At 41.3% G+C, this 27,431-nt stretch overlaps 1 protein-coding gene across 2 annotated transcripts in view; it reads left to right on the top strand.

Annotated features, from left to right (window-relative positions):
- The first annotated feature begins 14,727 nt into the window (after positions 1–14,727).
- Positions 14,728–27,431, top strand: part of Rnf217 (ring finger protein 217) — a 119,410-nt gene continuing 106,706 nt past the window's right edge. For both annotated transcript variants that reach the window (XR_015048382.1, XM_021174324.2), the window contains exon 1: positions 14,728–16,068. Coding sequence is in view for 1 of the 2 variants with exons in the window: in XM_021174324.2 (XP_021029983.1) it covers positions 15,277–16,068 (792 nt within the window). In the remaining variant the exon portion in view is untranslated. The remainder of the gene's footprint in view (positions 16,069–27,431) is intronic.

Here is a 27,431-nt window from a genome sequence, read left to right as displayed (position 1 = left end):
CCCTCAATCTTGTATAGAAGGTTGGGATGGATACAAAAAGGCTTTCTAAAAATACCTTTGAGTAAATGCTACAAGAATTTCAAATATGGTCAACAGATTTGATCATCTCCTAGTTTGAAATTTTACTGCCTGCCCCTAAATTAGAATTTTCAAATGGAAAATTTGAAACAAATACAGCAACCTCCCATCTGCCCATCACCTGGATTCCTCCATTAGCATGTGACTATGGCTATACCTTTCCACCAATTTACTTATATACCCACTGACAACTTCGGACAGAGTTCAAAATAAATTTTAAGCATCTTTCTAGTCCTCTGAAAAACTCCACTATGTGTATTTTGTTCAAAACATTATAGTGTTTGAGTTTTAGAAAAATTCAGCATATACCAAGCCATTAATAGCCCCTTGGAAGTTTCTCATTTCTGTCTCTCCCTTCTTATCTCTATTGTAACGGTTGTTCTGTTTTTGTTTATGCACTGTTATATAACTTTACCTGATGGTGTTTCCCATAAAGAGTCTGACACCAAGCACAATGTTTTAAAAGATCATCTGTGCTAACATGTGTATTAGTAGCTTGTTTTTTTCATTACTGCATAATGTCTCATTGTATAAATATACATTTTCAAATACATTCTTTTCTAACTCTGGTTGGAGCTACTAGGACTAAACATATGATAATCACAGTTTTATTCTTTTTAATTCATTTTGTTTTGTTTTACTTGAATAACTAAGTATGACTAAAATTATGAGGTAAAAATATGAAATCAACTCTTCATGTTTATTGTTGTAGTTTTAGACTTCTTAAGCTAATTGTGTGTGTGTGTGTGTGTGTGTGTGTGTGTGTGTGAATCCCCACAAAGTCCAGAAGAAGGAATCTCATCCCCTGGAGCTGTGGTTGTGCCCTGCTGCACAAGTGTGCTAGGAACAGAGCCCAGGTCTTTTGTGAGAGGGCTACTGGGTTATGATTGGAATTTTGTTGAATCCATAGGTCTACAGGAGAATCCTGGTACCTTCATATTGGGCTTTCTTATCCATGAAATTGCTATGTCTCTGCAGGCATTTTAATTTCTCTACAACATTTTTTAATGTAACATTGGAAGTTGTTAGTATCTTTCATTAGATGAGCTGTGATGTGTTTATGGTTTGAGATCTATTAAAATGATTTTAATTTTATTCTCCAATTGTTGCTAGTATATAAAAATTCAATAAATAAACTCACTATTTTGTAGCTATACTCTTTCAGGCCCACCAGCTGAATAAATAACACGTCATTTATATAGTTTAAAGCTTATAACTTTTGCTTGGGTAATCTCCCAACTAGCTTATCTAACTTAACTATCTTGTGCATGACCCACTAGGTGGATAGCTCTATACTTCTCCCCTCTGTTGTGATCCCTCTATTCCTTCTGTGTCCACTGCTTGCTCGTTCTGTCTCTCTGTTTCTGTCTCTGTCTCTTTCCCTCTCATTCTGTCCCATACTTCCTGCCCAGCAATTGTCTGCCACCTTTTTATTACAATTCTAGTTGCCTCTAGGCATAGAGGCCTGTCTGGCCTTGAAGTGTCTGAGCAGGTGTGGAAGGACAAGTATTTAAAATATAAGTCCAGTGATAGGCCATAGAAAATACCATTATCCTGCCAGCATTTAACTTCATACAATGCACAATGTAACAAAAGGGTACTCCAACATCACTTCTAAAATATTTCTGCATATTTTATAGGATTTTTTTAGTAAATGATGACATCATCTGTGAATAAAAAGCAGATCACTTTCTTCCTCTCTTTTGCTTATGTCTTTTTCTTTCTCTACTGGTCAGGATCTCTGATATAGTGTTGAATACGGATAGTAGAGGTGGGTACTCTTGCCTTGTAGTCAGGACATCCTGAAAGTATAAAAGGAAAAGAGGAATAAATTCAGAACAAAAAAATGTTACCCCGAATATCATGTGACAGATATTTCTTTAAATACTAATATATAGTTTAATGAAATTAAAAAGGGAAAATATTTTATACTGAGTATCCAATATTTCATTAGTGTGTGCCCATGTGTATATGTGTATTGTATATGCATTTGTATATGTTTTGTGTATGTTAACATATACACAAAAGCCAGCGGTTAATTGCTGGTATATTTATCGCTCTCTGCTTTATTTTATGACAGGTATACATTTTTATCTTATGTGCTTATACTTTTATTTATTTATTTATTTATTTATTTATTCATTTATTTATTGTGAGTACACTGTCACTCCCCTCAGACTTCAATGTGTCAGTAAACAATTGAAGCAGAGATTTTTCTGCACAGTGTTATTTTCCTCTGCTTCACCAAAGGATCATATTGGATGTTTCAGCAACTTGACCATGACCAGCAGAGCCCCTACATGGGGCTTAGCTGAAACACTAAATTAGGGAAGTTTAAATATTATTTCCTTAAAGTACTTCTTCAACCTCTAGCTGAGACTCCAGTTGCTAGTATTTATAGGTTTGTTTTGTTTCTATGGCTGTTACCAAACATTCTGAAAAATGCCAGGTGGTGATGGCACACACCTTCAATCCCAGCGCTAAGGAGGCAAAAAGCAAGTATGTGGACCTCTGAGTTCAAGGCCAGCCTGATCAACAGGACAATTTCCAGGCTACACAGGAAAAACAAAAACAAAAAAACAAACAAAAAAACCCAAAAAACAACAACAACAAAACCTGTGTCAAAAACAACAAAACCTGTGTCGAAAACAACAAAACAAAACAAATTCTAAAAAACAACTTGAGGAGAAAGGGGGTTTATTCCCACTTACATGTTCCAGGTCATCTGAAGTAGAGACCAGGGAGGAATACTATTTATTGGCTTGCTCTCCCCCACCCCACCCCTTTGGATTTTTTTCGAGACAGGGTTTCTCTGTTTAGCCCTGACTGTCCTGGAACTCACTTTGTAGACCAGGCTGGCCTGGAACTCAGAAATCCACCTGCCTCTGCCTCCCAAGTGCTGGGATTAAAGGGGTGCACCACCACTGCCAGTAGCTTGCTCTTGACTATGCATGGTCATTAGGGTTTCTTTATATAGTCCTTGTCCACAGGTGGCACTGCTCACTGTAGGATGGGCTCTCTCTCACTAATCAGTACTCAAGAAAATGGCCTACAGTTAATGGCACAGGCCAGTGCTAGCAAGGCAGCCACTCAATTTAGGCTCCCATTAGCAACTTTAGGCTGTGTCTAGTTGACAGTTAAGCTAACTAGGCAACTTGCAAATCATATATTCTATTATTCTTTCATAGAATTTGAGGACTGTGCATTTAACATTTTGCTGTTTTTCAGATTAGTTAGTGTTTACATGTCTTCACGTTTTATCCACTCCCTCTGTCATCTCTCTTTTGCTGTCATGCACATATAGTAACTTTAAAACTTCTGCATTCTATATTTTCCCATTAGAGTTCTCCCTTGGTCTTGTTTTGTAGTCTCTACATATTAGCTGAAATCCTAAAAGCCCATCAATAGAGGCTATACTGTTGTGCCCAAGTCTAATGTCTTCTTAAAGGCCTGATTTATCTTGTACATGCTGTCTATGCGTTATTTTGTGTTCTGAAATTGGGTTACGCTTCCTTTTTGACTATATCAAGTAATTTTTAATAGATGTTGGGAAATGAAACAATGTATTATTAAAAACTCTCCATTATTTGTATTTATCAAAAAAAAGATTCTGTTTTTCTTTGTCAACTGATTTATTTTTGACATGTTCAAACTTCAAAAGCTGTTTCTCTGTGGCAGGGTGCAGCTCATTTTCATTGTGTCATTAGCTGGGCTGCATGCAATCTGTTAGCATACCTGTGTTTTAGGGTCAGCCAGAGATTTGGGCAGAATTAACATATAACACTTACAGTTTAGCTTTCTGGCATTTTTCACTTCCTTCAAACCTCTGGAATGTTAGGTAGGCTTTAGAATGAAATGAGTTCCTGATGCTCCTTGTCTAGTGTGAGCTCATTGGAATATGTCCCTGAAGTTTGATTCTGTACCTGTTATAAATTCAATTTTTCTATTGAACTAAGTAGATAGACTATATAATTATATAAGCTACTGAAAATCAAGGTTTATGTAATATGCAGAGATTCATATACATTAGACAATGAAAATATATAGAGAGAATTACAAAGTTTTCAAGTATCTGCTAAGAAAAACACATCACAGAGTGCCACTTGGCGTTACAGGCAAGATGGTTTCGTGGGGAAAAGCACTAAGCTTAAAGGCTTGAGTTCTGTCTAGGGGACTCAGAGTAGAAGGGGAGAACTCCAGTTGTCCTCCGGCCTCCACACACACGCTATGGTGTGCACCTCAAACACAGTATACAATACATTAATTAAATAATCATTTAAAAAACAAGTAACCAAAGTACATATCTAACAAATACTGCCATCCTCCTGCTTGTATTTTGATTATTAGCTGCTCATAATGTCAGAATTAAGGGATACCAAAAGAAACTAGAACTCTTATTCTTTGGGATGGGGGGAACCTTCTATTTTAATCTTACTATTTTAAGATAAATTTAAAACCAATGGCTTCTACTTCTTCACCCATCTATAGCTTTTACCAAGTTTTCTATTATATTTTCTGTTTACATTATTTGTGTCTATCTGTCTCTGTGTGTGTGTGTGTGTGTGTGTGTGTGTGTGTGTGTGTGTGTGTGTGTGTGTATGTGTATGTGTGTGTGTGTGTGTGTGGTGTGTGTGTGGTGTGTGTGTGTGTACGTGCACTCAGAGTTCAGAGAATAACTTGAGGGAGTCAGTTTTTCCCCACGTGAAGGGGAGTGGTTCAAACTTACAGTTCTTTAGGCTTGGCAGAAAAGGCCTTAATGTGCTGAGCCTCCCTGGCCCCCATCTGTATCCGCATACTTCTTATCTTCTAACAAAGAGTATATCCCAGTTTGACTCAGGGCAACTTTATCTATGAAATGAATGATAATAAATATTTCAGATCTGGACGACATTTTTTTGTTTTTGTTTTGTTTTGGTGTTGTTCCCATTTTAAACAGTTCCTTAGAATGTATAAAAGCATTCTTAGTGTGACAAGCTGTATGAAAACAGATAATGGCGCCGGGCATGGTGGCGCACACCTTTAATCCCAGCACTCGGGAGGCAGAGGCAGGCAGATTTCTGAGTTCGAGGCCAGCCTGGTCTACAAAGTGAGTTCCAGGACAGCCAGGGCTATCAGAGAAACCCTGTCTCGAAAAACAAAAAACAAAAAACAAACAAACAAACAAAAAAAACGAAAACAGATAATGGGCTGCACTTTACCATTTCTGTAGTTGAGACTGCTTTCTTTGTTTTTTGAGACAAGGTTTCTATGTATAGCCCTGGATGTCCTGGAACTCTGTGTAGACAAGGCTGGCCTTGAACTCACAGTGGTCTGTCTGTCTCTGCCTCCTGAGTGCTGGGACCAATGGTGTGCATCACCACCACCGAGCTTCATTTCCTAATGTTTCTACAGCCAGGCTTAGTAAACAAATGTGATTAGTCTGGGATCAGAGGAAAATGTTGAAATCATCCGCCTTAATCATCTCAGCCAGGAAAAGAACTTCTTGATTTCCCCTAAGTAGATTAGGGCATACAAATTGTCATGAAATTCTCTCTTAGTTCCTAACTTACACTCGTAGTTTCCAACTCATTATGGTTGACTAATAATTTAAGAGTGAATGACTATACCCTGTGTCTTCACTGATGCTTTTAAATGGACATGAAAAACAAAACAACAACAATAAAAAGAATCAAGGGCTGGAACAATTCAGTAGTTACAAGTTATATATGACTTGAATAGAGGACCCAAGGTTGTTTTCCAGGACCCTTATCAGATTGCTCAGAAAAGTCTGTAATTGCAACTCTAGGGAATTTGATCACACACACACATGCACACACATACACACACACACACACACACATACATTCTCACAATTTAACATAAAAATAAAATCCTTAAAAAAATTGAAGTTAAATTTTCAAGTTTTTTATTGATCATTATATTTTTAAGAGAAACAAGTTACCATTCTGAAGAATCAAGTTCTGTTTAACTCAAATTCATTGATATTACTCATAGCAAAATTGATCCTAATTTAATTCATTGACCCTTTGAATTTAAAGGAAGTATTTTAAAAATAGCACAGCATGGCTTGTGAGCAAGCGACTAAGAGTCTTGTGTATTTATGACTCCTTCCAAGGATCAGAGATACTGGGAGTCAATCAGATTTCTGTGTGCTGGTACAAGCTGTCCCTATCCCCTACCCACAACACACACACACAGTCACTGCTTTAAGCAACAGTGGCACCATGCTAGCCAGGTTCTTGGGTTCAGAAAGGACTATGGTTCTGTGGCTCCACAATGTCTCTTAGTCATGCCTAGAATTGGAAGTAAATGATGAAATAAAAAATATCCATCAGAGAATATGCTATTTAATTATATTGCATGCATTAGCTAGGACTGTAACGTAACCACTGAACATTGAGTCAACTGAGAAAGTTCAGGAAGAATAAGATAAATACAAATAGATTAGGAGTACATATTAGGAGGGGTATGAAGCCTGGGCACTCACTAGCCATAGCCCAAGTCACTCAGAATGGTATGAGTGGAATCTGCCAGCATAAAATAACAATTTACAAATCAGAAGCACAATCTTAGAAATGTGTTTCTGTATCACACAACCTACAGGTGCTCTCATAGGAACTGCCAATGCCTTCGACTAACATCAGGGTTTTAAAAATAATATTGGAAACCATCTTTCAAAATGTAAAATTGGAAACTAACTAAGCTTTGCTAGCAAATCTTTGACAGCCTTGGTAAGAAAGGCATTAAAAAATTACTTGTATGATATCAGGATTTCCTAAGTTGGGGTGGAACAAGTCTTAGGCTCATAATTAATTCTCCTCCTCCTCCCCTTCCTCCTCCCACTCCTCCTCCTCTTCCTCCTCCTCCTCTTCCTCCTCCTTCTATCACCATGACTATATCATACTATTACCATTTGCTGTAGATTCAACTTTGAATGTTAATTGATAAATTAATGAATAGTTATTGAAAATGTTCTTTATGCTGCATGAATTCTCATCAACTGCAGACAAGAGAGTACTTTTCTAATCAACTTATAAATACATTATAAAGTAGATAACTAACAGGAGAATAATTACATACTGTCTTGGGTGTGTAGATCCTTGGAAAATAAAATACAGAGAGAGAGGGGACTGGGATGAAGTGGTGGTGCTGTGTGATCTAGGCTGCTTTAGGAAGGCTTTCTCTGACAAAGGGGCTTTTGACCTGAGAAGAAGAACATTGGTCTGCTGGCCTATAAGTTATGTGGCTCACTGTTGTGAAAAATACTTGATAGAAACAATAAAAAGAAGGAAGGGCTTCCTTTGAGTCATAGTTTGAGGCTATCGTCCACCTTTATAGCATGAAGGGGCGGGGGGGGGGGAGAGAGACAGACAGAGAGAGAGAGAGAGAGACAGACAGAGACAGAGACAGAGACAGAGACAGAGAGAGAGACACAGAGAGAGACAGAGAGAGAGAGAGAGAGAGAGAGAGAGAGAGAGAGAGAGAGAGAGAGTCTCTTCTTTATTCTGCTCTGAGCCTCCAAGTATGGGATAATGCCACTTTCCTTAGAAACAACTCTTATGAAAGTCTAAACTCTGTCCTGCTGACAGTGAATATTAACCATCAGGAGGTGAGAAGCTAGTGTCAGTGCATAGGACACAGATTAAAGAACTGAGGCTAGAGCATGATGGGATATGTACGGGAGAACAAGAAGCTAATGAAGGTATGTGGGACAATTGAGGAAGGATGAACAAAAGGATGGTGGGAAATTTGAACCATGCAAAAGGCCAGAGGAAGACCTTGGATTTTATCTGAGACAGAAAACCTTTGACTATTGGCATCCTTTCCCACTTTTCACTCCATTGTGACTTAACAACATAGAAGCCCCTCCCCACCCCAGGACTCTATTTCCTAAAGCATATTTTAAGTTGCCAAAATAGCTAGTTTTCTTAAGCCTAGACTGGGGTGTGATTCCTTAGTTAAAACTACCCCACAACTAAACACCTAGTCATATCACTTCTATAGTAATCAAACCCAAGATAGGGAGAAACTCTAAAGAATACAGATGACATAAACAATGAGTCTCAGAGAACTTACTGTTGGCATCAATCACAAAGACTAGACAAATGCAGGTTTTGAGCAAGAGATAATTCAGTATCCTGTCATTTCTCTTGATGTGAACTAAGTAAGCTATGTTACCCCGGAAGATCTGTAAAGCACAGATTCCAAAGTCTTCAGGATGTTCTCTTACTTGGAAGAAGGGTGGATACACATGGAACTAGTTCAGATAAAGCCACACTGAAGTAAGATAGGATTTTAATCCAAACTGACTACAGTCCTCATGAGGAGAGAAAAAGAGACACTGACAGACAGATGGCCATATGATGCCAGAGGCAGAGATGGCAATCAAAAATCAACAAGGCAAGTGCTTAGTCAGTATTTGATTGCTCTAAAGACACACCATGACCACTGCAACTCTTATAAAGGACATCATTTAATTGAAGTTTGCTTACAGTTTCAGAGGTTTAGTCCTTTATCATCATGGTGGGAAGCATGGCAGCTTGAAGGCTGACAAGGGGCTGTAGAACTAGAGTACATCAGGATTGGCAGGCAGCAGGAAGAAGACCCTGGGCCTGGCTTGGGCTCCATTTTTTTTTTAAGAAATCTAATAATTTATTTATTCTTACTTTATACTCACTGATGTTTCACCTGCATGTATATCTATGTGAGGGTGTAAGATCCCCTAAAACATGAGTTACAGACAATTGTGAACTGCCATGTAGATTCTTGGAAGAGCAGCTAGTGCTCTTAACCACTGAGCCATCTCCTCAGCTCCTAACTTGTGCTCTAAAATCTTTAAACAGTGACACACTCATCCAACAAGATTATACATAATTCAACAAGGGTACAGGTCTTCTCAAGTACTACTCCCATCAGCAAGTATTCAAGTGTATGAGCCTGTGGGGGCCATTCTCATTCAAACCACCACAGGAAAGAATGTCAAGAAACATTAGCATCACCAAAGGCGAGGAGAAGAAAGGAAATATACCCTCCTATACTTGGATTTCATCCAACAACATAGTTTCACACTTGTAGTCTCAGAGCCACAACTTTGATGCATTTCATTTATTGTAGCACTTAATGCTCATTACTATCATGAAAGCTCTAAGAAGATGTCTTAGAATGCAGAGGTGGTAGCTCGGTCTTGGTGAGAAGGCATCGACAGCTTACAGGAATTTGTCAGGTTAGGAACTAGAAAAGTAACACCACACCTCCCCTCCCCACCCCCACTCTCCAGCCCTCTCCTCACCAATCAGTCATTTCCCTTAGAAGAATTGGAAGACAGAAGGTAAGGGACATTTCTGACCTGTGATGCTATGGGCAGGTATCTAGGAAAACTAGAAGAAATGGGATCTAGAACAGGCAATAGAACTATATTCCCTAAAGTCTCCAGATACCTCTGGGCCATCTGTGTGTGGTACAAAATCAATCACTCAAGATATCTTATTATCTGCCACTGATGGTTCACCCATATAGTCTCATTTCTCAATAGATAACTGCCTTTTCCACCTTCTCCAACTACATAAAATTTGCCTTGACAGAAACTTCCACAGGACTTAGTATATAGTTCAAGGATCACACCCACAAGATTTGTCTGATGTCTTATCAATGTGTCTTCTCTAGTGAAATGGGAGAGTCCTCAGGAGTCTGATTGAGTTATCATCACTAAGTATACACTCTATCTATGCATACCAAGACGTTATGCAAAGAAGCATGGGGGTTGACTAGGAAATTATAATATTAATAATGAGATAAACTCTACAAACATTCAGTAAGATCTGCCCTTTTCTCTTTTTTCTTTTTCAAAAGTGGAAACTGAGGCCTACAGAGTGTAAGCAACTTGACAGTCAATAGAAAACAGTACTGGCTTACAGACAAACCTACTTACTTTGGTATTTTACCCACAGCATTATGGAACATAAATGATTCTCCCAAAGTTCATCAGAGCCTCATCAGAGTCATATAAATACCCTAAAATGTAAATGAGTCATGAACATGTGAATAAAAAGCTGCTGTTTTTGATACTTGCATATTGAGAAATTTAAATAAAAGTATTTGAGAAAAATATTTTGAGCTCTATTGATGCCACAGTGATTGAGGAACAGCTTGTGGCATTTAACACCCCCCAAAGGCAGCTGGGTTTTTCCCATTCCAACTTGGTAGCAGCGTGTTAAGAGATAAACAGATAAAATTATTTGCCATAATTTTAAGATAAATATAGCTGGATGATTTAAGCGGCGGGCTTAAAAACTTTCAGAACCATTTAATCTGCTTTCTGTATTTTGTCAAGCAAAAGATCATAACTAATTTCAAGTAGCCAATCTATCAGGAATGAAGAAGTTTCTTATCTAGGCCATCCAGGAAAATGAACTTCCTTTTCATTCCTTCATAGTCTCCTGTCTTTATCTTGAAATGGCAAGGGCTGTCTTCCCACAGGCACCTTTCTGCTTGGGACTAGAAAAGCGAAATGAAAGCCTATAAAAGCCAATGAGCTGTTTTTTGCAGTATTGAAATCCAGAAGGTTCCTAGGAGAATCGTTGAGATAAATCATTCTCTGTATGGACGCAGAATTTGGCAAAGCAGCCTGGTGCTTTCTTTTGTAAGAGTTGCTTTGATAATGGTGTCTCTCCACAGCAATAGAACAGTGACTAAGACACTGTCAGAAACCTAACCTACGGAATGGAATGGAGAACAAGTAGATTTAATGATTAGCGGGGGCTTGACAGCTATTAAGACATGCCTCTCTTTTTTCTAACTAAAAAAACATACCCCTGTATTAAATTTGTGATGGTAAATAGCAAACTATCCCTAGACTGATATAAGAAGGAGATTATCTTACACCTACCAGGTTGATGAGATGATAAATTGATTCTAAATTTTTTTGATAATATGTGCCAAAAGCCTTCAAAATATATTTAGTGTTTTCAGTAAATTTAATTCCTAGGAATTTATGTTATACTATGTTAGGAATTATATAAAAGTTCCATTAAATGTTAATAAGATACTAAAATTATAACCATGATATATTTATTGAGATTATAGATTATCTATTTGATGCAGTATAACACACATGACATAGGTTATACACAGAAAGGTATTAAATGGTCACAAATCATATGACTTAGATGCAGCCATACAAAATGTGTTTAAGATATATCCTTAAGTAATAAAGGCACACAAGCAAAAATCAGAAACAAAATAAAACACACACACACACACTCACATATATGAATTTATTGTTATATGCATGGGTGTTTTGCCTGCACAATGTGCACCAGGTATATACATGGTGCCCACCAAGGCCAGAAGAGAGCACAGATACTCTGAAAGGGAAGTTGTACCAGCCAGTTGTGAGCTACTGTGTGGGTGCTTAAAACTGAATCTAGGTCTTCTTCAACAACAGATAGTAGTCTTAGCTACTGAGCCATCTCTCTAGTGCTTCCCCCTCCCCAATATATTTTACAAACACAGATACAAATAAATGAACAAGGCATCCCAATGTGTAAAGTTATTTTAGTGGTTGTTTGGAGTTATAACTGGTGACCAAGCTTCTCACACCACATCCTTTCTCTACCCTCTCTGTCTTTCTCCCTTCTTTCTTTCTTCTCCTCTTTCTCCCTCTTTTTGGTTTCTTCTGTTTTCAAAATGTTTGGGCATACAATGCATTATCTTGTTTTGAAGAAAAGACAGTGTTTGGTGTTCTTGTTAACCTTTTCATTAATTTTTCCTCTTTGGGGTTTTCTTAATGGGTTGAGGTGGAAAAGAAGACAAAGCTGTTTGCATTTCTCTTAAACACTCAGTTTCCCTTTTCTTCATGAATCAAGTTCTCTTTCTCCTCAGATGAAGAGCAGAAAACTAGGTGAGACCCAGAGTCCACTGTGTAGCTGAGCAGAAGTCTAGAAAGGCTTCTTTAGCCACTTCACAGTTTAGTTAAATAATTGGTTTCTTTGTGCCCTTTTAAATAGTTAGAGGACTGTCCTGTGAACACACAAATCTAGTATTTAAAGTTGTTTAAAATTTATTTTTATTTCATGTGCATTGGTGTTTGCCTGCATGTATATCTGTGTGAGGATGTTTGAGCCTTTGGAACTGGAGCTGCAGACCGTTGTGAACTGCCATGTGGTTGCTGGGAACTAAACCTGGGGCCTCTGAAAGAACAGTCAGTGCTTTTAACTGCTGAGTCATCTCCTCAGCCCCCATAGCAGGGTTTTTGTTGTTTTGTTTTGTTTTTGTTTCTTTTGTTTGTTTGTTTTGTTTTTCAAGGCAGGGTTTCTCTGTATAAGAGGCCCAGCTTTCCTGTAATTTGCTCTGTAAACCTGACTGTCTTTAAACTCACAGAAATCTGCCTATTTCTAGTACTTTACATATAATTGTTTAATGATATTTAATATTACGCATTTTTCTCCATGACAGGAGAATTTCACTATGGCTTTTATATGCACAACTAAAGTGATTTAGAGTCTAAATTATCACATAACTTTTTTCTAATTAGCTGATTTTGTTTTTAAATAGTCTAATATCTGGCTAAAATTTTTCAAGGAAGCCCCAAGCAAGCCATATTCAAAGGGCAGGTTAAAAAAAGGTGATAATAGAAATGGTTAGTACTACAAAGTCGTTAAGAGCAGTAAATCCTAAGGTTCTGGATCTGACATTGAATTCTGAATTTGTGCTCAGATACTAAAGGTGGAGGATTATGGGAGTTGTTCAGTTCAGGTTAGGACATGCTGAGAGTTGAAAGTGGTATAGGTAGGACACTAGAAACACTTTTGTTGTAGAAACAGCCATATACAGTTTGTCAGTTGATGGTCTGAGCAAAGACAATATTGACCTCTATAGTATGTCTGTGAAATTTTTGATATATATATATATATATATATATATATATACATTTTCTGTTTTTTTTCTTTTTGCCATTGTTGTTTTGTTTGTTTGTTTGTTTGTTTTTAAGACAGAGGTTTTCTACGTGTAGCCCTGGTTGTCTTAGAACTTACTCTATAGACCAAAAGTGGCCTTGAACTCAGAGGTCCACCTGACCTCTGTTTCCCAAGTGCTGGGATTAAAGGTGTGTGCCACCACCACCCAGCTAGTAACTATATTTTCAGTCTTTTTTTCAAAAGAAAGGAAGAAAGGAAGAAAGAAAGAAAGAAAGAAAGAAAGAAAGAAAGAAAGGAAGAAAGAAAGAAAGAAAGAAAGAAATCCCATCAGCACAATTATCAGCGGTGCTCCATGAACCTGGGATAGACTGAGCAAAGACCCACCAATATAGGATTGCATTATGATTCCTACTTTGTGCTGTTGGGGACCTGTGAGTCCCAGACCTCATGCTAGAGGTGCCAGAGCCAGGAGTCAGGCAAGTGAGGATTTACCTAGAGGAAGATGACATGTTGATCAGAAATGCTAGCAGCATGTAGCAGGAAGAAGTCCTGGTAAGGAAAGAAAGGACAATCCTTGAACAGGAAGATGGAGTCTCCTGGAGTCCCAGCAACATCCATCCATTTACCTGTCTGGGCTTTGCAGCAGGTTGTGCTTCTGAGGTGGATACTGAGGATTGAGTGAGTGAGCTATCTCTCCAGGCTGCCTGAGTACCATTTAATCATCAAAATAGTTATTCTTCATTCTTGGGTCAGACTACTGAGTGCCAGGGCATCTGGAGGCAAGTCACCATGCTCTGGTGTACCTGATCTATCTAACTGCACCTGATTGAAACCCAAGACCTTTGGGTCTCTGCTTGGTCAATACTGAATTCTTAGTTCCCTTGTAGCATTTGCATTTGCCTTGGAAAATATTTTAGAACAAATCAATAACAACTTCAAGGTTAAAAAAATCTACACACTTAACAGCTTTTTCCTTTGACATGAATGTGTAAATTGAATTCCCTCCCTATTTTAAAAAAATAAAAATGGTTGGCTTCCCAAAAATGTTTTCATTGGCTTTAGAAAACTAAATCACACCAGTGTTTGGGTGACTAATACTTCCTGTAAAATAAAGATAGATCAACACATAATTAAGTTCTGGCTGAGATATAATTGTTGCCTTGGAAACAGTTTTGGGTATGAATATGGTTATGTTAATAAGTTTCCCTGATTCCTAATGATGATCCAGCTGATTAATCAAGCCAGGCTACCCACTTAAAGGGGTTAAGAAACAAAAACAAACAAACAAACAAGACCCCCAAAGCCCACAAAAATAATTCTCGAGAGAACACTGAGCAGAGGAAAAGCGGTAAATGTCAGATTAGTTATTCCTTAGTGCTTGTAAATATTCTAGTTGGAGGAGCAGACGACAAGTGCGTTTTGGGTTATTTATGGTTTTCAAAGATCCTTCCTATCGCACCAGGTAGAACGCACACCATCGCCCCTACTTCGTGTTCTCCGTCCAGAGCCCAGGGTCCAGCAGTTTTTGTCAGAAGTTCTACTTTAAGCAGAGCACTAAGGGGCGCCTGCAAGCGCTTAAGCATTTGGCTGGGGCCGAGTGGGAATTCTTAGGGGTGAGAGCACAGCTCAGCTTAGATCACCCTCACTCCTGTGTGCGTGCGACTGTGTGCGTGGGCGCCCGCGCGCGTCTGTGTGTACGTGTGGGGAGGTGTGTGCCAAAGGGGTGGGGTGAGGGGAGGGAGCAGGGCCCTAGGTGCTGCACGAGGAGAGGGAGGTCTCCCGCCTCTCCTCCGGGGACACCAGCCACTGCTTGCGGGCTCGGCCACCTCTCGGTGACGCCACAGGCCCGGCGACCCTCGGGATCGCTGGCTGCGCGCCCCGCCGCGGAGACAGGGATGGCGCGGGGCTGACCGTCTCCTCCCGCCTCCCGGGAACTCTTCCGCCCCACCCGGGGCTCGCGGGTCGGCGGCACCGCCGCGACGTGCATGCGGGCCGGGCCCCCTCAGCCTGAGGCCCTCGGCGTCCTCGAAGAGGTGCCCGGCCGCGCCGGCCGAGGAGGAAGACGACGACTACGAGGTGGAGGAGGAGGAGCCGGCTGCCCGCACGCTGCGGCCCGGGAGCCCGGGCTCCCCGGAGGGCGCTTGGGGCGTCCCGGCCCCGGAGGAGGGACCCGGAAGCAGAAGGGCCGCCGCGAGTGGAGCGGAGCCGCTTGCCCGCGCTGCCCGGCGCCGGCTGGGGGTCCGGGCGGCTGGATGGGCGGCGGCGGCGCAGGCCGCGGGCGGCGATGGGCGAGGAGCAGAGCACGGTGAGCGGCAGCGGCGGGGCGCGGGCCTCTGGCGGAGGTTCGGCGGGCCAGCCCGAGTCCCCCAGGCCGCGAGGGGACCGCGTCCGGACAGCCGGGCCGCGCGCTGCAGCCTCCTCTTCACGGCCGAACGGCGGCGGCGGCGGCGGCAGAGACCCGGGCTGCGTGGACGCGAGTGTCCAGGAGCCTGCGAGCAACCGGGCCCCGGCGCGACTGCCACTCAGCGGGCCCCTGGACCCCCAGAGTCTGGAACTGCAGCTGGAGCGCGAGGCGGAGGGAGCGGGGCTACGGGAGGCGCCCCCCGGCCAGCAGCCCCCCGACGGGCTGCTCCTGGACGTGCTGGCCCAGCGACACCCGCCCCCCGCCAAGCCGCAAGTCCTCTGCTCCGTGTACTGCGTGGAGAGCGACTTGCCCGAGGCCCCCTCCGCCGAGTCCCCGTCGCCGTCCGAGTCCCCACCTCAAGCACCGCTGGGGCCGATTCCCGCCAGCCCGCCGCCCTCCTTCCCCAGCTCCCCGCTGTCGCTCCCGGCTGACCCCCTTTCCCCCGACGGCGGCAGCATCGAGCTGGAGTTCTACCTGGCTCCGGAGCCCTTCTCCGTGCCTGGCCTATTAGGGGCTCCACCCTACTCTGGTCTGGGGGGAGTAGGGGACCCCTATGCGCCCCTCATGGTGCTGATGTGCCGGGTGTGCCTGGAAGACAAACCCATCAAGCCCCTGCCCTGCTGCAAGAAGGCGGTGTGCGAGGAGTGCCTCAAAATCTACCTGAGCTCTCAGGTAACTCTCCACTACTCTTTGCCCACCTTCAGCCCCGATCGCCATGGCAAGGCATTAAGCTTACTAGCAAGGACAGAGGTGACTGGTCCCCTTATCCAGGGTCTCCAGCAATTGCTGGTGTTCTAGTTGTTATTGAATGTATTTTACTCACACTGGTTTATTGGCTGGTTAACTCTGCTCTGAGATTCAGGTTTTGGTTGGCAGCTGCTGGAGGAATGAGGTGGATTGCCCTCTGATTATTTTGTCTGTGGATTGCATGCAAGAGCTTGTTCCGAGGAAAGTAGAAAGACTGCCTCACAGGCCTGGCATCCCAGAAACTAACAGACAGTGAGCATAAAATAAATATTTGTGGAGCTGGTGAAGAGAAGGTTTGGAATTAGTATGTCAGGGCTGTGATAACCTGCCTTTTAAATTCGCTGCCTTTGTATAGCCAGTGAAATGTAAAGAAGAAAGAGCAAAATACTCTTGCCTACTCTTCCACACTGAAGTTAAAATACTTTTCTCCACTGAAATTTTAAGCCAGCACAGTACTTTTATCTCTTCAAGGGAGCAACAGAACAGAAAGAGCGAAACAAAGCAGAGAGACCAAAGGTTTAAGCAAACAGGAGAACGCAGAACTTCCTTCCCTCCCTCCACCCTCTTCTGAAGGGCTTGTTGGTTTTTTTCTTGGAAAGCTTGAGAAACCCTCCTTCATGGTTTTCAGTCTGTGGTGTTTCTGACAGCATTTTGCACAATCCTTAATGCCCTTTGATCCCATGTCTGATTGTCCTAGGCCTATTCATCTTTCAAAACCTTGTCTGTTCAGGTGCCAGCTTTTCTGTGCCAGACGCTGCTTTACCTCAGCTTCCAGGCCACTGCTCAGATATTTTTAAAATGTGTCTTCTAATCTTCCCTGCACTGAATTGTTCCCTTCCTGCCTGTTTGTCTCCATAGACTGGACACTGATTTGTTTGTCTGTATCGGCTGAAGGCATTTGAACCGGGCTCTGAACAGTGTGGTTCCTGTGTATTTTGTGGGTAGCTCCATTGCTGGAGTCTGGTCTGAAAGGGTGGAGTGTGCCCAATTGCAAGTGCAAAGGCAACGTTACATGGAATGGAACATTACACTAACAAGAGCCCGGCCCAAGCAGCTGAGACTAGCCACATGCCCCTGAGAGACCATGGTGTCTGTTTTAGGATGTATCCACCAGTGGAGATTTAAAACAGGAATGTCGGCTGCTTGTTTGGGGTTGTTTCTATGACATTACCCTTGTATGGATAATGCTGTGTGCACAGCCTTATGGTGGGATCCAGACATTCCTAAGATATGGGCCTTGCTCCAGAGAAGTCGTGGTGAGAGCAAATTCCTTCAAATATACACTACAGAGTAGCATCTAATGAGATGTAAACACCAATACCAAGGAGCACTTAGCATTTATTTATTTAGTCATTCATCTATTCATTCATAGGCAGGAGGTTGCTGTGTGGCCCATGGTGGCCTTTTAATTGGCTAAGTCCCCCAGATTGGCCTTTAACCTTTGAGCTACTGCCTCCTCTTCCTGAGTTCTGTGATTAACTTTGTCCCACTATGCCCAACTCCAATCTTTACCTACTAAGTGCTCTTACACACACCACCTGGTTTTATGTTCAAGGTCAGTATTTCGGGTGGATTGATACCCTGCCTAACAGTTTCATTTTATTTACAATAGGCCCTTTCTCTGAAGCAGTTTCTTTTTCTTTTTGTCAGCATAAGTTGGTTTTAGGATGTTGGTGTTTTGAGTTGCAGTGAGAGGGGGGAGAGGAACAGGTTGAGTGCTAAGTCCTGAGTCTTCACAGCACGCAGCACCTACAACAGACCCCTTTGAAGTGACGGCGCTCTCTGAACTGTGTCTGCAATCTATGACATCAGGTGTTCCTGACCTCTCAAAGCAACCGACAGGAATCTCAGCAGCAAGAAATAGACAATATTTCAAACAACCACAGCACAAATTAAGTCCAGAATGGCAGGCTTGCTTGTACCTTAGGACACTGTACTTGTTCTCTGTGTCTAGGTATCTGCCTCCCTGTCCTTTGGCTTGTTCTGTCTACCACCTCACCTTTGTATCTATATTCACATATCATCCTTGTGGTCTTCACAGAGAGTCTTTGTAGGTATGCATTTGCACATATGTGTGCATGGGTTTTGCACATTTGTGCACTTGCACAGAGGCTGGAGGAAGATATTGGATGTCCTGCTCTCTCCTTCCTCCTTTTGAGACAGTGTCTCACTGAACCTGACACATACGAACTGTTTCACATAGGCCATCTGGATGGGTTCTGGAGTCAATGTGCCTGCTCCCTGGTGTTGGAGTTGCAGGCATGCTCACATTTTATATGGATGCTGGACATTTGAGCTCAGATCCTCAAGATGTAAGCAGCAAATTCTTACCAACTGAACAATTTCCCCAGACTTTGTAGCTACCTTTTAAAGATTGAGCCTTATCCTACACTCCTGCGTCTCTTCCTGGGTTTTAGCTTTTCTCTATAGCACTAATGTATCTTGTACCTAAGTAGATAGTTTCTGTGAAAACAGGAGTTTCTGTATGATTTTGTTAATTTCTGCCTATTTAGCAAATGACAGATATTTGCTCAATAGGTGCTGAATTTGTAAGGAACCTAAGGTCACCCCAGAAAGCTTAGGTGCTAAATTTTGCACTGGACATTTTTTGTATTTAAGATAAAAGATAAACACTTAAGGCAGATAAATAAAATAGGCTACATTTACCATTCAATCTAAAAGAGTTTAAGCAAACTTTTAGCTTATACAAACTTAAGCCTTTTTCCATTGGATAAAATACAAAATCGTGGTTGTAATATTTCTGATATGATCCTGAATTTTAAGATCTCATCATCTTTATATTCAGAGGTCTGTGTTTTACCATCATCTATGCCCAAGTCTTCTCCTCAGTGAAATTGAACTGTAGACAGTGATCTGTGGAGAATCTACCAGTGCTGGAGTGAAACTATGTCTTAATATGTGGTTGCAGCCAGGCCTGATGGTACAGATCTGTAATCCCAGCTGCTTGGGAGATTGAGGCAGAGAGATCTCAAGTTCAAGGCTTGCCTGTCAACTCTGTGAGTTCAAAGCCTCCATGAGCAATGTAGTGAGACCCTGTCTCTAATTTTAAAGAAGATGTGTGTGTGTGTGTGTGTGTGTGTTGGGGGTAGGGAGTGGCAGGAGGTTGGAATTATATATAGCTCAGTGGGGGAGTGTTTACTTAGCCTGTGTGTGACTCTTTAGGTTTGATTCACAATGCCAAAAAACAAAACAACAACAGCAACAAAAATAGGCAGGGGAGATGTTGCATGTTTTCTTTTTCTCATCTGATAAGATTTTTGTTCTAAGTAAATGTGGCAAGCCTTGACTTCAAGGCCTCTTAAGACTTTATGGGGCAAAGGATGTGTTAGACCTATTAGTGACGTGTTTGTATTTGAGTTTGTGCCACATGCTTAGTGCATTATTTAACCATATTTAAGAATGTAAAGAAAATCAGTACTAAACATTTTATAAAAACATTAAAATGCATATTAATTGCGAGTTGGAATCATGCCTGGTTAAGTGGACTCTTCTGAGAAACAGTGCAGTATTCTTTGAAAGAAGACAGAAATTTAGGAACTAGAAATGCTTTCAGACTTGGAGCATCAAAGACTTTCAGGGACTGAAGCTGTGGCCAAGGATGGTAAGTCCATATCAGTATTTCAGAACAGGCCACAACAATTAGACAGCGGCAGTATCTCCGTGCTATGATAGGGTAGGGTAAGTCTTGCTGGGGTGATGTTGCAGTGCTTTAGTTACCTTGTACCTTCTGATTAAACTGCATTAGAACACCAGTCACTGCACTGACTGATTTAGATGTCATGGTACACCAAGACAGACAGTGGACCTTACCTTGGTTTATATTGCTTAGGTATATGCATGTTTTGAACGTACATTTTCAGAAGTGCATTTTCCAGTGTCATATGTGGCTAACACAGTCCCCAGGACAACAGCAATATCTCCCAGTTTCCCAGGTTCTCCCAAGTTTCGATCTTCTCAGCTTGTTTGGCCTTTACCACGTTCTTCTAGGAAGAAAGATAATCTCTTGCCATCTTGGCTTTGCAGAAACCACCCACAAATATCTTTCCTTCATGATTTTGATTTAGACAGAACAGTATCTTATAAATATGAAATATTAACATTTAGTACCTTGGATAACCCAAAGAAAGAATTGAGCTTACTCACAGACTAGGTCAAGGTAGCAGCTGCTGTGGCTTTTAGCACACTGCTCAGAAGAACAGGACATTGGTAGATTCCTATGACTTGGAATGTGTACACCTGTCCAGTGGGTATTTATAGCAGCAAAGAACACATTTCTTCTAGACAGTGTGCAGAAAACAACTGCTACATGGTAATGCCCTAACATGACTGCTACTGTAGTCACCAGAGAAAAGTGACCTAGGGCCAAAGGGAAATATCTCATTAGTAAATCCAAGTCATCCGGTCTTCATAGGTAAAGACGTTTAACTTAAATTCTTTTCCTTAAAGCAGGTAAACATTTCTATCTTATTGAACACAGAGTTTGAATATCATTGTCTTCACATAGGTAAAGTTACAGATCCTACATAGCCAAATGTTTTGGTAATTCTGAAAGTGTGACCAATAATGTGAGCATGAACTCTATTTTGGACTCACTTTACAGATTTCCAAAGAGAGAATTAAGGCCTCTGTATCTGTCTCTCATCTCTCTCTCTCTCTCTCTCTCTCTCTCTCTCTCTCTCTCTCCCTCCCTCTCCCTCTCCCTCTCTCTGTGTGTGTGCGTCTGCGAGTGCGTGTGTGTGTGTGTGTGTGTGTGTGTGTGTGTGTGTGTGTGTGTGTTTTGTCTGTGCATATTTAGGGAGATGTGGTAACATTTGTCTACACACCTTTCTGACTTGTGCCCTTACATTCCTCTTCTCTTTCTGCACTATTTCTCTTTACCAATTGTTTCTGGTTTTGTTTTTCTGATTGAAGTCTGTTTTTATCAGGCACTTAATTTCTGCAGGGTAATCTTCCATCACCAGCTGAGCTCTGGGGCCAGCAGACCCTGCTCCTCCTACCCTGTGGCTGTTTCCCTTCTTATACAGTTGGCTGGAAGAGAGGCTCTGTAGGACAGTCCTATACCATGCTTCCCCGTTAAAGATCTCAGGTAACACTACAAGTACTACTAACCTGCATCAGCTGACACACCTGTGATTTATTTTCTTCCTTTCTGTCTTTCTTTCTTTCTTTCTTTCTTTCTTTCTTTCTTTCTTTCTTTCTTTCCTTCCTTCCTTCCTTCCTTCCTTCCTTCCTTCCTTCCTTCCTTCCTTCTTCCTTTCTTCATTCATTCATTCTAAGACAGGGTTTCTCAGGTTTATCAAGATAGCTTTGGCTGTCTTGGAACTCACTCTGTAGACGACGCTGGCTTCAAAGTCAGAGAGATCTGCCTCCCTCTGTCTCCCAAGTGCAGGGATTAAAGGCCTGTGCTACTGCCACCTGGTTAGGTGTGATTTTTATTTTCCTTCTAGAGTGAATGGAGCTCATTGTTTAAACCTGAAACTCTCCGTAGTCCAGAGGTACTAGATGAAAAGTATTCTGCTAGAGATTGAGTCCTCAGCATTTTATTAAGAATTTGTGATAGACAACAAAGACAGGCAGCTGGCGGTAGTTTCTTACATTGACCCTATATACTATTTTTGCATTACTTTGTAGACATGTTAAGTGGTCTCAGGAAACCATCTTATAACCTTGTATTTTTGTTTTCAGTTAAAAGCTCTTTTTAAAGAGATTAGGTACTTGTTCCTCCTTTTCGTAGTCTCTGGTAGCTTTTAAGACCACTATAGGAACCAACTAATCTTTTATTAATGTGTTATGATTCCTGTTACTATGTTTAATCCAAAATAATAAATCTGTATATACATGTTCATATGTATATGTATATTTATATATGTGTATATACACCTATATATGTATATACACATACACAAACACACAAACATGCATGTTTCAGAATAAGTTGCATTTGTTGGAAATAGAATATTTGTAAGTACTCTCTTTATTTAAAATATTTACTCCACTGACTTAAGAGAAAACATGATTTTAGCTAATTTTGCTTTGATCCATTCATGACAGTTTTGCCTGGTGTTTAAAGAAAGAACGAACTTTTTTTTCTTTTCTGCAGCTGATTGAATCCAGGGCTGTAATATGATTGGCCACGAAGCTTCACTCTCAAACCCTTAAGTTAAAACAAGCAATTATTTTGTTTACAGTTATTTTGTTAGAAGGATTTTACATGCTAAACCAAAATGAAACTTCTCAAATTAGGTTCTGTCATAAAATTACAACTCACTGTCTATTGAATATAATTTTCAGTATCTCCCATTCTCTATAACTTCCAACCATTTCATTTACATCATCTCTGTTGGGATAATTGTGCTTGAGATGTGTGTACATATTCACAATTACTGAGAACAAATCTAATCTCTAATTATTCTCATCTGTAGTTTATCATTTCATGTTAGTTAACTTGAATGTTAGTACCCTTTGTATTATAGGCACTGTTGCCTGCTCTCCAGATAAAAGGAAAGAAGATAACAAAATCTTTGATTTGGTGGAGTTTATATGCCAGGCTATGAAGAAGATAATATGTAAATTATTATCTGTATTGGAGGCAACAAGGGCTATGGAGAAAAAAGAAACAAGGAAAAGTTGGTAGATACCAAGAAGAGGATTGTTACTAAGTTTATCATTTGGGAGGGTGTTGTTTCTTTTTCAAAGTCCCTTTCCAGTTAAGACCTTTGTAAGCCAACAGTTGAACAGGCCATATGCACATCAGAAAATGGCAATAAGAGTTTCAGAGGTATGCCAAGAATGACAAGGAAGCCCATGTGGTTGATACATGTCAGGACTGGTGGGTGTGGTAAAATGACAGAAGGCAGAGATTTGAGGCCGTGGGCAGGCTTGCCTTTCTTTCATCTGCATATGATGGAAACCACAAGGAGGCACTGAACAGAAGTGTAGCCAGGTACATGTTCCTTTGAAGGAACTTAGAATCTCTGGAGAAAGTGTTATAAAGATCAAGTAGATGTAAAAAGATCAGTTTGAAGAGGATATTACCATTCCAAGCAGGAAAGATATAGTTTAGGCTAAAGTGAGAGAGCTGTATGCTTTGAACTGTATGAATTTTGAATATATTTTACTGATTTAGCTGACAGTTTACTGGATTTACTGATTGCATGTGACATGAGAGTAAAATAATTAAAGATGAATCAAGATTTGAGTCAGAACATTTAGAAAAGTGGGTTTCCTGCTCAGTAAGATGAAGAAGCATGGTAGGAGGGCAAGGTTTGGGGAAAAAAAAGGACTTGGAAAGGCTAAGTATAAAATGCTGCTGAGACATTCATGAAGGACTGCTATAGGTCTGGCACCAGAGGAGAGATCTGAGCAGAAGATAGGAATTGGGCCATTGGTAATATGTAGATAGTATTTAATATCTGAAGCCTGAATGATGTCACCTTGAGAGGAATAACAGAGAAGGAGGCTGAGCACTAACTCTGGTCCTGTCGATTTGCATAGATGTCTATGGAGTATGGGTCCCAGAAAAGAACCAGAATTTGGGAGGGAGAAGCCAGTTTGTTGAGAATAGAGATGAATAAAGACACCTTGAAAAGGAAAGGAGGGCTGGGGTCGTGGACCAGGGTTGCAATGCTTGCTTGACAGGCATGAGGACCTGAATTTGGAGCCCAGGTAGGCAGAGATAGGTAGGGTCCTGAGTTATTGAGAGATCTTGTAAAACAAACAGAAAATCAAGGTGGAAGGTACTTGATACGGACTTTTAGTTTCCACACTAGTATATACAGGCAAGTCCATGTGTATATACCCCCTATGTACATACACACACACATGCACGCACACATGCACACATAATATAAGAAAGAAGGAGTAATCTTCTGTCTCTTGTATGAATCCCAGCAGGCCAATAGCTGAAAGTGACCATCAACTTTCCCAACAAGGCTGTTAAATGTGAATGGCTCTTTTTTCACTGGCAGTTGTGCAGTTAGCCTTCAGATTAGAGTAGGTCTGAGTGAATAGGACAACTCATTTCATTTCAAGGTGTAACTAGTAGGACAGTTGTTCTCAACCTTCCTGATGCTGTGACCCTTTAATAAAGGTTTAATACAATTATTTTGTTGCCATTTCATAACTGTAATCTTGTTACTGTTATGAATCATAATGTCAATATCTGGTATGCAGGATATCTGATATGAAACCCCCATGAAAGGTTTGTTCGACACCTCCCCCCTGCCCCCTGAGGTAGAGGACCGATGTAGTCAGACATTCTGTGAGAACACTGAAGATTAGAGATAGTCAATAACTTTCTCAAAATCACTGACTTAGCAAATGTTGACGTGGGATTTAAGTTCAAATCTGTTTGGTTCTAGAGCCGGCAGCCCTTTTATAGCCTTTAAATTTGTTAACTAATCAAAAAGGTGATGCTGACCAGAGGCCTGGGCAAAGCTGGGGGCATAATACTGAAAATAATTTTCATTTTCTCTGAGAGGGATGAGAGATGTACGGAGTGAGGAACTGAGAGGTGGCTCCGTCCCTTTGGAAGGACTTACTGTCTGTGTTGAGAGCACACTGTGGGAACCAAGTGAAAGTAAAAAGCAGATTAGATGAGGAAGGGAGTATTCTAGGGAGGAAATGTGTATATCACACAGAGTCCAATTCTCCCAACTGAAGACAGAAAAGAAACATGGTTGCACAGTTTAAGAAAGTGGGAACTTCCACGGGACTTCGCAGGGAAGGCTCCTGTACTATGAGTAAGCAATGGGAACTCAGTTTAGAAACCCGGCTTGATTTACTGCTCACTTTTGTTGATTGTGCTCCGTCCTGTTTTTTTCCTTTGAGTCATTACTCTATTTAAACTTGTTCATTACCATCTCTTAGTAATGGTGTCCGGATGGCCCTTAAGCCTTTCCACAGTGTTTGCTGATACTTACTCATTCACTCTTGGGGTTTAGGGGCCCTCGGTATGCTTTTGCCTCAAGATACTGTCCGAAGCCCTTGTTCTTCCTCACTTTTGACTATAAGGGTCTATCTTTTGACCACTTCTAGCAGGATACTCCCTCCGCCCATACCTACCTGTAGACAGTTCATCTTACATTTTCAAAATGAATTCCTGCTTCTGTTCTCTGCCTTCCCAGAGCTGGTGTCCCTGCTGCTTGCATCTATCATACCCAGTTCAGAAACTCAGGGGTTGCATTCTTTCTACTCCTGCATGCAGCTCTTTCTGCCCCATGTCCTAAGGTGGTTTTTGAGTTCTATAAGTTTATTCATTTCTGCTTCCATTTCCTTTGCTCCTGCCTTCCATTTGACCCCCATCTTCTTTAACATTTTATCTTTATTTATGTATACCTGTGTGTGTATGTATGTATATGCATGCATGTGAGTGTATATCACATATATGTAGGTGTGTATGAGGGGCAGAAAAGTGTATGCATTCCCTAGAACTGGAATCACAGTTGTGAGCCTTGGGTCCTCTGGAAGAACAAGGGAACACTCTTAACTGTGGAGCTGTCTCTTCAGTGCCTTCCTCCTAGATTTGGTGACTCCATTCCTGTGCTCTGATCTTGTCTTCAATCTCTTTCCCAACACTGAAGTCAGAGGGCTCTTTAAAAGCCATGGCCACTTTTGGCTTTCTCCTTTTTAGTTGACCATTGGTGGCCTCTTGCTTTTTGAGTAGAGCGTGAGCTCTGTGTGTACTTGTCCCTAAGTGATCTGACTCCTGTGCTTTCCAGTTTTGTCCTCAAGTAGCCTCAAGCCTGGAGCCATGTTAACCTTTTTTGTTCTTCAAAGACCCATGGCACTCTTGAGTCTTTGCCTCTGGTAACAAGAAGTATGTCTGAGGAGAGCCTTCACTCTTGCCTTGCTGTGCACCTCTCTGCTTCTGTTTCTCCTCATTCTTCTAGTTTCGGGTTAGATATTATGAATTAGCATTCTACTATTTTCATTTATGGCTTTAAAACAATATAAGAATCTTTCTGGATGATTCTACTTATTTTGTTATATCTAAATTGCCCCTTTCCTGCTCTGTGTTTAATGATAAAAGAGTATGTAGATAAAGAGCTTAGTTCTGTTGTGTTTGGGCACTTCCATAGCATCTTGCTGGGCAAGCATAAGGGCTTGAGTTTGGATCTCCAGCACCCAGGTAAAAAGCTAGGTGTGACAGCATGTAGCAAACCCAGCTTACGTGTAGCTAGGAACCCCCTTCCCCAAACATGTACACTTGTGATTTACACACATACACTATATATATTGCACAAACTAATTTTCACAGAAATAGTGCATATAAAGTGGGTTTATTTATTTCATTATATTTAATAAATTTGCAATGGTGTTCTCAGTGTGCATAACACTGTACTAGATAATGCTGTAGTTCAAATAGTGAATGTCTTCTCAAGGGACCAGATTTTGGAGCCTTCTCTTCTGCTTATGAGTATATTCTGAACTGATAACATTCTTAGGTGGTAGGGACCAGGATAAGGAAGTTGGAACATTGTGGACATGGTTTGGAGGAGATATTGGGACCCTGCCCTCTCTCTGTTTTCCCTTTTCTGGAGCCTTGAGGTAGCAGCCTCCTCAGCTGTGAACCCCCACCTAGGAGTTCTATGCTGCTACAGTCCAAGTGCACCAGGACCAGTGACCAGAAACTAACTGCAACCTGTGAAACTGACCTAGCCGAGCCTTTTGTTTCTTAGTAGTTGACAACCTGAGGCATTTTGTCACATGGAAACAAACCTTGCAGCCCAAACAGTCTTTTGAAATGAAACACTCACTATTTCCTTATCTTGCTTGGGAACCTGCAGAACGTGACTCCCATTACCTCATACAAACATCTTGGTTCCTAACACTGCCAGTAGTAAGTGATGTGGCCTATGGTTTTAGCCTGATTTTGTCACCAAGTGTCTTCTCTTATGGCATAATGTCCTTTCTGTGGTCAGCTTCCCTTGGCCTTCAGATCTCTGCCAAGTCCCATGTGACCCTTTCTTGCTGTCAGTGTTCTTAGAGTCTACTCTGTCAGCATGTCCTCACACATGCTTGTAGGGATGACTGCTGTTTGACTCTGGAATATCTGGGACTCTACTCAGTATCTTCACTATTTTCATAACTAGCACCTTGGATTGGCATCCAGGATTGATACGTGATTAGTTAATACTTATTAAAACCAAAGGGAGTGGTTGAAAATGGGGTAAGCTTAGGTTAGAAAGGTAAATATTCGAATCTTTTGACATATTTTTGTACAATATATTTAAAACTTAAATGTGACTACTTGCTATGGCTGGAGT

Source organism: Mus caroli, unplaced genomic scaffold (assembly GCF_978045245.1).
Source record: "Mus caroli unplaced genomic scaffold, Mus_caroli_1 scaffold_9, whole genome shotgun sequence".
Taxonomy (NCBI): domain Eukaryota; kingdom Metazoa; phylum Chordata; class Mammalia; order Rodentia; family Muridae; genus Mus; species Mus caroli.
The sequence above is the reverse complement of the archived record's forward strand: the minus strand, read 5'-3'. Positions and strand labels throughout refer to the sequence as shown.